This window comes from Danio rerio, chromosome 7, assembly GCF_052040795.2.
Source record: "Danio rerio strain M-AB ecotype USA chromosome 7, GRCz13ab, whole genome shotgun sequence".
In the NCBI taxonomy this organism is placed as follows: Eukaryota; Metazoa; Chordata; class Actinopteri; order Cypriniformes; family Danionidae; genus Danio; species Danio rerio.
Genome location: NC_141027.1, coordinates 6,335,001 through 6,346,135, shown reverse-complemented (window position 1 = coordinate 6,346,135; position 11,135 = coordinate 6,335,001). Strand labels below are relative to the sequence as shown.

At 34.4% G+C, this 11,135-nt stretch overlaps 2 protein-coding genes across 4 annotated transcripts in view; one reads left to right on the top strand and one right to left on the bottom strand.

The window, feature by feature from the left end:
- si:ch1073-220m6.1 overlaps nt 1–7,504 on the top strand; it is a 58,625-nt gene extending 51,121 nt beyond the window's left edge. The window contains exons 5-8 of one of the 2 annotated variants that reach the window (XM_087260479.1): nt 1,886–2,037; nt 2,115–2,204; nt 4,656–4,855; nt 5,771–7,504. In XM_087260479.1, coding sequence (XP_087116605.1) covers nt 1,886–2,037; nt 2,115–2,204; nt 4,656–4,823 — 410 coding nt within the window. In that variant the 3' untranslated portion in view covers nt 4,824–4,855; nt 5,771–7,504. Of the gene's footprint in view, nt 1–1,885; nt 2,038–2,114; nt 2,205–4,655; nt 4,961–5,770 lie in introns of those variants that run through there. The other variant, XM_087260478.1, reaches the window with a different exon arrangement.
- A 2,293-nt stretch (nt 7,505–9,797) lies between these two features.
- Nucleotides 9,798–11,135, bottom strand: part of si:cabz01036022.1 — a 45,442-nt gene continuing 44,104 nt past the window's right edge. For both annotated transcript variants that reach the window (XM_087260279.1, XM_087260278.1), the window contains exon 12: nt 9,798–11,040. In XM_087260279.1, the coding sequence (XP_087116405.1) occupies nt 10,991–11,040 (50 nt within the window). In that variant the 3' untranslated portion in view covers nt 9,798–10,990. The remainder of the gene's footprint in view (nt 11,041–11,135) is intronic.

The window sequence follows — 11,135 nt, the reverse complement described above, 5'->3', positions numbered from 1 at the left end:
CCACTGGCCACTAACACAATGTTATAATCGTAATATTTAGTTGTCATCACCTGGGTGATTTTATTTTTTTTTTGGTACAGCATAGGCCAAAAGCTTCATTGTCATTATCACAAGTGAGGAGAAGGCTCTTTTGCGGCACAGAATATTGTTTTGAAAGAAATATCTGAAGTAAACTTATGTTTTTGCTAACATAAAAGGGGGATTAAGAAATAATCCTTATAACCTTAACCATAAATGTGTGTATGTGTTATATATGTATATATGTATGTATATATATACATACATATATACAGTTGAAGTCAGAATTATTAACCCCCTTTTGATTTTTTTTTTCCCTTTTTTAAATATTTCCCAAATTATGTTTAACAGAGCAAAGAAATTTTCACTGTATGTCTGATAATATTTTTCTTCTTGAGAAAGTCTTATTTGTTTTATTTCGGCTAGAATAAAAGCAGTTATTAATTATTTAAAAACTATTTTTGGGACACAATTATTTGCCCCTTTAAGCTATTTTTTTTTGATAGTCTACAGAACAAACCATCGTTATACAATAACTTGCCTAATTACCCTAACCTGCCTAGTTCACCTTATTAACCTAGTTAAGCCTTTAAATGTCACTTTAAGCTGTATAGAAGTGTCTTGAAAAATATCAAGTCAAATATTATTTACTGTCATCATGGCAAAGATAAAATAAAGAAGTTATTAGAAATGAGTTATTAAAACTATTATGCTTAGAAATGTGCTGAAACAATCTTCCCTCCATTAAACAGAAATTGGGGAAAAAATAAACAGGGGAGCTAATAATTCTGACTTCAATTGTATATATGTATATACACACACTTTATTTTACCTGTTTGTAAATAATTGTTCTTAACATTTTTGCTTTAAAACATTATAATACTGTTTGGATTTTCCCCCCATAATAATAAATTGTGAACATTGCAGTGTAAATTGTAATCCAGATGTTACAGAGAGAAATTGATGCAGCAACAGCAGAGCATATTAAGGGGATATAAAAAATCTTCATACATTGTATGTATATATATATATATATATTCACTATTTTAAAATACATTTTCTTTGCTGTGTGTTTTTATTGGTTATGATGCTGTTTGGATGTTTTATTTTTGCACAATAAATAAAATGTGATTTAAAAAGTGCAAACATTGTCTTTGTTAGAATTTACACGTGATTACAACGGTATAAAGACATTCAGGTCCGACCGGACCGAATGGAAAGAAATTGTAAAAGGTGCAAAGGTGCAGTAAACTCAATTCCAAAGGGCTCAAAAATAGTCTTCTGGCGCCATCTCGTGGACACTCTGACAAGCTTTAGGTTTGAAATTAACAAATTTAATATAAAAAAAATATTTATAGGAAAACTGTTATTTATAATTACACCAAATAAATATGATAATTATCTTCAATTTAAAGCACATCTTTTGGCCAAATTTGAGGATTGTATACTTTTTTATATGCCCCAAATACTCGATTGTAATATTTACAATTTTTTAATTCAAAAAATTTTTAATTCAAAAACTACAAATCTTATCGGCATGAGGACATACAGCAACCATCTCATGGGCAATAGACAGCTTTTGACCAAATTTGGGGCTTGTAGCATCTAAGCCCTGGGAGGAGAAGCGATTGCTTTTTTTTGGTCAGAAGCCGGAATAATAATAATAATAATAAGAATAAGTTTAAGTAGCATTACAGTATGTTGGCTTTCTCAAGCCAACATAATAAGTTTACGTGAGATAACAGTATGTTGGCTTTTCAAGCCACCATAATTATTACAAAATACAAAAAACAATAACCAAGTAAACATGAGCCTAGTGTAAACAGCTCTGTCTAAAATGTGTTTCACTATTTCCATTTCTCCTCAGGCCATGAAAAGCAGCAGTCTGAATTGCAATCTCAGCCACCGCTCATGTTTTGGGTCATCATCGCCATCTGTGCCGTGGTTTTACTGGGCTTGATTATGACTTTAATTGTAGTGATTGTCAAGAGAAGAAAGTCCTTAAAAATTCATCCACAGGTAAAAGCTCACTCAGATTTTCTCTCACATTATTATCATTCTGCAGTATGTTTTTTTAACAGTGTTCTCTTTCTCAGTCTCAGACGACTCACAGAACTGTGCAAAGTCCTTCGACGCCTCCAGAAAACAACACATTAGCGACAATTTATGATGTTCCTGTCCGACATGTATGTATTACTATGCAATTATGCTTTAAAAATAACCTCATATGTCTAGTATGTGCAGTTAAATGGATAGTACACCCAAACAATGAACACAGTAATGGTACCGGGCCACACATAAGAAATCATAAATTATTTCTGTAGAAAATATTCCCCCCGCGACTTGGTTTCTTCCACCCCACCCCCCGCCATCTCACGTTAAATGGTCTATGCCAAAATCCACCACGGAGCGGGAAGAACGATCGCTAAAATATAGCTCAGTGGATGTTGTTGATAGTTTAAAGTTATAAAACACGTATTATAGAGTCCAAATCAGCAGAGCATTTAGGACTGTGCATACATGTGTGCGTGCATCGCTAAGTAAGTACCCAAAATCATTGCAATATGTACCTATATGGAGTTTCACATAATCATACTCATTAGGGCTGTAACATGCCAATGCATACATTTAGTTCGACTATACGGCTGTATTATTGTTAATATGTTTGTCAGTTAGAAATGTTTGGCACAGATGTTATGTATTTGATGCATATTAACCTTGATTAGAACATAATCAGACCGCGATAGTGCAACTAGCGCATGCGCACTGAGTTGTTCATGATTAACCTGGATGCACTAACGCAGCAGCTGTGTTCACGTGAAGAAGCCCACCCCCTCCCCCCCACCTTGGCCCACACCAATACGTTGTAAAATTATTGACAACCGTTGACCGGTCCGCGTTGATAAAAAGGTTGGGGACCACTGACCTAAAACCCAAGCTTGGTGTAAACTTAACTAAAACGTAACTGGCTAGCCAGCTAATTCAGCTTGATGGTAAAGCGCTAGAGCCAGGGATAGATTTGGACTTGTTTGTATAGTGTTTATTCATAGTCAGTCAAACAGGAGACCATTCACTTGCATTATAATAATCACCATAGTCCAAAGATTTAGCAAAAAACTTCTTTAAATGGGTGGTCCAATGCTATTTCATGCATACTAAGTTATTTACACAGTTCAAGTGTTGGACTCTCATGCTCGAGCATGGGTCAAGATAAAAAAAAATATTACTTTCAGGTGGTATCGAATTTCACAATTCATTTTTTAAAAGCCTGAATCTCTCTTAAGCAACAGAGAGACGATTTTAAGGCCGCTTCTCCTGGAAAATTGTGTGTGTGGAAGGTGCGAGAGCGCACCTATCACCCCACAACAGTGCTTAGCTGACAACGAGTCTCATAAAGTGTGCTTTGGATGTAAGGGAAGGCTCAAAAAATGTATGAAAAATGTCTGCAACCGCCCAATATAACATTATTTAGTTATTACTTATAGGTTCTATTGTTTGACAAGTCTCTCTGGTTTGTCGTGGTAGTCGACTAAGCTGCCTCTGCACACTGTTGACCATGAAAAGCTGTAAAATAAATAATTTCTTACATTTATTTAACACTTTTCTGGACACACAAATCACTTTACACATTTTTGGGGGAATCTCCAAATCCACCACCAGACTGCATAACACACACCAGCTGATTGGTGGAGAGGAGACAGAGTGATGAAGCCAGTTATGATGGATAGAAGGCCATGATGGACAGAGGCCAGTGGGCAAATTTGGCCAGGATGCCGGCGTTACTCTTTTCAAAGCCTATCTTGGGATCTCGGTTTAACGTCTTATCCGAAAGACGGTGCTCACTGAGCAGTATCGAGTCCCTTTCAATATACTGGGGCGTTACGACCCACACAGACTGTAGGTTGAGCGCCCCCTGCTGGCCTCACCAACACCTTTTCCAGCAGCAACCTTCACATGTGGTCTCCCATCCAGCTACTGACCGCTCGCAGCCCTGCTAAGCTTTAGTAGGCGACCATGTGAGAGTTGCAGAGAGCTAGCTGCCAGTATTTGTCTTAAAAGTATTAAAAAACTAAAGACTTTTAGGAGGAAAGATGGATACAGTATATTCCATAGGCCAGGGGTGGCCAACCCTGTTCCTGGAGAGCCACCTTCCTGCAGATTTCAGGTGCAGCCCATATCAAACACACCTGAACCAATTAATTAGGACCTGAACACCACGTGATAATTACAGGCAGGTGTGTTTGATATGGGTTGCACCTGAAATCTGCAGGAAGGTGGCTCTCTAGGAACAGGGTTGGCCACCCCTGCCATAGGCCCTCAAGATCAATATGAGATTAGGCAAAATGAGCATGACACATCCCCTTGTTAAATGCCCTCCAATCGTTGACTAGAAAACGGTCAACTTTGATGGCCTAAAGCACTGTAAGTGTCAAAAGGTGTCAATTATGCCAAACAATGATATTTCACATCACCAAAACACGCCCATAACCCAACATGACTCCGCCCCTTTTATATATCCACTATCATTTCTAGACACGCCCCTCACTGCTAATTGGATGCCAGTGTGTTTTAAGACTCTGTGGTCAAACATCTTGCTTTATATCTCCGTCTGACCTGTTTATTTGCGTCTTTCTCAGCCTAAAGCTCGTCGAGCAGACAGTGAGGAGGAGGTGATGACAGAAAATAAAGAGGAACCGCAGCCCGGACTCGACCGTACGCTTAAAGTAAGAGCGACAGTTCACCAGACTGAAGACGACGATTCAGGACAGATCAACACGGTTTACTGCAAACTAGGAGAGATCTGACACAGACACAAACACTGGAGCCATACAACTTTGTAGGAAAATAATAAGTTTTTATTTTGTTTTAAATATCTGCATGGTGCCTTATTTCAAATAACCTGAGAAAAAAAGCATTATTAAAATGATGTGGCTTTTAAACAGTCCAGTGCACTTAAAAAATTATTGCTAAATGTTTTAAGGTAAACAATGTATATGGGCTGAATTTAGACAAATTAAGTTGAACATTACATTTAATGTGTTTGTTCAAATTCAGCCCATATACATTGTTGGCAACCACTTACTTGCCTTAAAAAGTCCAATTAATATTGTTTGTGTGTCTTCAGCTTATTGTGTGTTGCTTGTTTAATCCAGTAAGTGTTAGTGTGTTTTTATATATTTTTTAAAATCACATTTTGTGTAAAAAAAAAAGTATTTGTTTGTTTGTTTTGCTTTATTTATTGAGCACGTTTAAAAACAACAGATGTTGACCAAAGTGCTTTACAAAACAACCAACATACAAAATCTATACTTGTGTATGTATATATATGTGTATATATGTATGTATATATATGTGTGTATATATATATATATATATATATATATATATATATATATATATATATATATATATATATATATATATATATATATATATATGTGTGTGTGTGTATATATGTATGTATATATATACATATACATACATATATACACACACACACATTTTGATCCTTAATTGGACTGGGAGCCAGTAAAGGGATGATAAAACTAGAGATGGTGAGATACTAGAAAGTTTTAGCGGCTGCATTTTGAACCAGCTGCAGGTGTACAATTGAAGCCTGCAAAACTCCTGAATACAAAGAGCTGCAGTAGTCCAATTGACCACAATATCTACTAGTGTATATATATATATATATAAATAGTGTCTTCCAGTAAAAGAAAAATTATTAATTGGATTTACGTTTTTTTTAAAGGGCTAAATGTTCTGTTCACTTGTCTAAAAAAATCTTCTATGGATCGACTGCAAGTTGTGCAGAATGCAGCGGCGAGGCTTTTACCCAACATCAGGAGACCACACAATACTCCTGTGCTTAAGGCGCTTCAATAGCTTCCTATTAATTTGAGTAAATTTGAAGATTCTGGTCATTACATATAGAGCTCTGCATGGTCAAGCACACCTATATATTCAAGATCTTTTACGCAGTCACTCATGTAGCCGGTGTCTGAGGTCTTTAAGCAAAGACGTTTTAGCCATTCCCAGAACTCTTCTTAAGACTAAAGGTGAGCGTGCCTTCTGTGTGGTGCCCCCACGGCTCTGGAACTCTCTCCCGCTAGCACTGAGAACTCTGGGATCAATTGAACTTTTTAAAACGCATTTAAACACGCATCTTTTTAGGCAAGTTTTTAATTAACATTATTAGTGTTTCTGTATTTGGATTTTAAGCTTGTTTTAACATGTTTTCTTTTATTGTCCTGTGTTCGTTTTCTTGTTTTCTCTTATTGTAAAGCACTTTGTGACTCAATGTCTGGGAAAGGTGCTAAATAAATAATCCTTTAAACCAGTGGTTCTTAAACTTTTTTCACCAAGTACCACCTCAGAAAAAAATTGTCTCTCCAAGTACTACCATAATGACCAAATACAGTAACATGAACAATACATGAAATACAGTAGCGTGGTAGCCCTAGTAAAGCAGCTACAGCGCTGCAGTTTAAAATCGTGACAGATTAATACTATTATTAACAATATATATTATTATCTGCCACTTTAAACATTATAAATACGTTGAACATTGACATTGTACTGTGCTTAAATGTAAAAAATCGAACAAACAAACTAAATAAAATGTCAACGTTCAAATTAAAAATTGCATCTAAAAGTTCTTTAAAAATGGTAGGCTACTGTTCTTGAAAAAGTAAAAAAAAAAAAAAAAAACTCCTGTATTTAAATGTAAAGTGTTAAGTAACCTATTCATCAAAACCTGGAAATGTTGCTTGGACCTCATAAATATAGGCTATATGTCACTATATTCATATATATATGAACCATTTTTTGATTATTTTGAAATATATGTTGCATGTACATATGACATTAGTATTGGATTCCTCCGCGTACCGCTTGAAGGAAGCCCGCGTACCACTAGTGGTACACATACCACATTTTGAGAACCACTGCATTAAACCTTTAAAGTAAACAAAGAAATTAAAGTTGAACATTTCTAAATTGAATTTGTTTGTTTAAATCCAGCCCTTATGAACTGTTTGCAACCACTTACCTTAAGAAACTCGAGTGAATCCAATGAATGTATTTTGATGGCAGTGCTGTACACCCAATGCTCTCATTCCAGTTTGTAGCTTTTTGATTTAATGGCTACTTCATATGAATTTCTACACTCTTATTAATACATTTTAGAATGATTTGCTCGTTTCTCAATGACGGTTAGGGTTTAGGGGCGGGGTTTGGTTTGGTGATACGCCTACTTTTAAAAATCATTAATTTTTGTACGACTAAATTAGCCACAAAACTGACAAAATGAGCTTTGTAAACCCCATACTGACAACTTATGTGCTGTGAATGTTTTTTTCTCATAATGAATCTTCCTTCGTTATGAATGAAAACTCACATCTCTTTTATCCATGAATGCTGTTATTGTAATGTACCTTTATTAGATTAGTGTTATTTTTGTAAAATAAAGACATTATTTTTGCTTGCTTGTTGTTTGTGTCACTTGATTTGTCCTCATTTAAAGGAGACCTATCATGCTCCATGTTTTTTTTTTTTTTTTTTTTTTTTACAAAATATAAAACAAGTTACTGATATCCCTAGAGTACGCATAAATTTAGAGTGTGTAAAAATCTTTCTAGAAAGACCTACCATGAGCTCTGCGCCTCTGTATTATTTATATTGATTGTAGCATGGTGTTTAAATAAATGCAGAGCGCTGGATGAATATTCCACACACATGTAGGAGAATGTAGGAAACTGGCTTTAGCAGGTTGTGGATTGTTGAATCTGCATGCTTTAAAGCAGTGGTTTTCCTACGTTTTTTTTTTTTTTTTTTTTTTGTCTGAGACCCCCTTTTCCCCTGGAAAATATTGTAAGGCCCGCTCCACATTGATTGATATTATAGCTCATAAGTTTGCAGTAGGTATAACAAATTTGTTTTGTTTTCAAACAAACAGTGTTTATTACTATATCTACATACAGTTGAGGTCAGAATTATTAGCCCCCCTTTGAATTTCTCTTTTAAATATTTCCAAAATTATGTTTAACAGAGCAAGGAATTTTTCACAGTATGTCTGATAATATTTTTTCTTCTGGCGAAAGTCTTTTTTGTTTTATTTCGGCAAGAATGAAAGCAGTTTATTTTTTAAACACCATTTTAAGGTCTAAATTTAAGCTATTTATTTTCCGATAGTCTACAGAACAAACCATCATTATACAATAACTTGCCTAATCACCCTAACCTGCCTAGTTCACCTAATTAACCTAGTTAAGTCACTTTAAGCTGTATAGAAGTGTCTTGAAAAATATCTAGTCAAATATTATTTACTGTCATCATGACAAAGATAAATTAAATCAATTATCAGAGATGAGATATTAAAACTATTATGTTTAGGAATGTGTTGAAGAAATATTTTCTCCGTTAAACAGAAAACAATAAACAGGGGGGCTAATAATTTTGACTATGTTCATGTACAATAATAGCCTAATGTAAAATATAAAAGCAAAACATCAGTAGGCCATTTGTATTTGGTACACCTTGCAGTATTTAGAATGTCTGCAAATGTCTTATTAATTTGGACGGCCTCATGCATTCGTTAGCAAGAACATTGGTGCAGATAATGCACTGTGGCTGTGTCAGGGACTCTTTGCTTCTAGAAAATGGAATAAAATCATAGTTCAGGTAACTGTCTTGGTATTTCCTGCATTTTGTGTTTCCGGTATTGCTAGCAATGTGACCTGTTTGGAGCTTCTTCACCTCTTTTCAAAAGAGGGCGGAGCTACAAATGCCTGTGTGTCAGCATAGAGGCATATTCAAAAAACAAGATTAACATCTAGGGAGAGATGGTCACTAGTGGGCGGGGCTTTCACACTTTGATGACATCATAAATAGAGAGAATGTCAATCAAAGCATTTCTGCAGACTGTTTATATCAAGAGTGATTATAAACAAATAGATTTCATTAACTTTTGCCATTAGAGGCTGGCTATATTCACAGACTGTTGCCTCACAACTGTGTTTAAACCTCTTATAAATGAGATTTTTGCATAATAGGTGCCCTTCAAGTCATAATGAGAATACAACAAACTGATATATACAGTATACTGGTAAAAAGGTTTCATGAAATTACAGTGTTGCCAACTTTAGCAGAAGAAGATGTGGTTTTTACAGTCAGAACACAAATGTTCATAACCCCAGGTGCTCAACAAGCTTTCATAAAATGTCATAGTGAAAACTCTGAATGTATTATGTAGGTTATGTGAAAAGGTTAGACATGCACATCTCACTGAGTCAATTCTGAGACTATGATTCATTTAAGAATGTGTATAAACTCTTATGCAGTTAAAAATTCTGTTTTTACAACTGCAGAATGTTGGAGAGATAGTTTCAATCTCTTTTAAATCTCTGTAACTGAATAGACTAACACAAATCACGAATGATTTAAAGGAGTTATTATTATTATCATTATTAAATGAATAAAATTAACTTAAAGCATTGGAGTTAACACAACATAGTTAAACCCATTCAAAACCCACTCTATTCGAGTTCTGCTTATATAATATAATACATCTATGAAATACCATAACTCTTGCACATTAAATCACAGTAACTTTTGTTTCAGTTATAACCAGCTTATTTCATGTAGTGATTTTCACGGTTAAGCTTTAAAGTGTTATTATTATTATTATTATTATTAGTAGTATTATTATCATTATTATTATTATTACTAAAGCCATACAGTTATTTGTGTGTGCGTAAATTCTGACACTGTTTCATTGCTGTAATTTTCACTGAACATTTATTCAGGCAAATGAAACAAACATATATACACACATGATATAGGCTATATAAATATATATGTGCACATGATTTGAGTGTAAGCAGTGCATGTGTCAAAAAAAAAACATCAACAGACAGTGTACAGAAATAAAGCTAAAAGCAAAACTAATTCACAAAGACAATCATTACTACGCCCTCTAGTGTACACAGAGAATATATAAAAATACATTGGGGCATTAATTTAGCTTCTAGTATATTTACAAAAGTGCTGTTGTCTCTTATATAACATATTCCAAATTCTGCAATACATAATATCAGTAAACAAAACAATGAAAGATCTGCATCAACAGTTATAATTCATTAAAACATTAACTTGTCTCTCACATTTCTCTATGCCAGAAACTGGGAAAAACTGCCAATGAATGAGCCAATATTGTCTCCATATTTCAAATGCATTTTAAAAGATGCAACTGTGTAAACATATTCCCTGTGAATCATGTATTATGGCGCAAACTAGCAGTACATTGATGTGAACTCAATAATTCAAATAGTTAAGATTAAATATCTCTAATACTACCAGCTTTTGGTACCCTGTAAAACCCAAGAAGTGAAGGTAACCCAAACCATTTTGATTGCAACAAACCATTTAATTAAAAAAATTAATCCGAGTGCTGTGAACTTAATCGATTTGAGTAAACGAAGCAATTTCAGCACAGTAAATCCCAATAAATGAAAAGAACTCAAGCCAACTGAATACTGTAAAGCCCAATAAGTTAAATTTCTGATTGCTACCAAACTATTTAAGTTAAACTAATCTATATGAGTACTGTGAACTTTATTTAAGTTGAAGTAATGAGCTATTTAATTAACTCATTACTTCAACACTGAGTTCAAAACTCTTTTCAAATGGGTAGAATTAACTTCCAGTGACATTTGAGGTAACTACACTCATTTCATTTGATAAAGTTGACTGTTGGGTTTTACAGTGTATTTTTTTAGATCCCAGTGCTTAGTTTATTGTGTCTTATGCAGTTAATTGTCTCTTATTGACTCTTAAATATGATTTTTTCAATTTATTAGAACCAGCAACTATATCTGAAGTGATTCAAATAAATTAAAAGCATGAATTGTGTATTTTTGTATTTGCATGACATTGTTATACTGTCTGTGGTGTTGAGTTCATTTGAACCTGTTTATATCTTCAGTTTGGAGTAAACAGTGTCTGTAGTCTCTCTGCTGTTTTCTATAACAGATGACAAAAGTTGAATTAGCATTGGTGCAACGTAACATCAGTAATGTTCTGATGGACAAACACTCATTTAATATTTATTACTCATT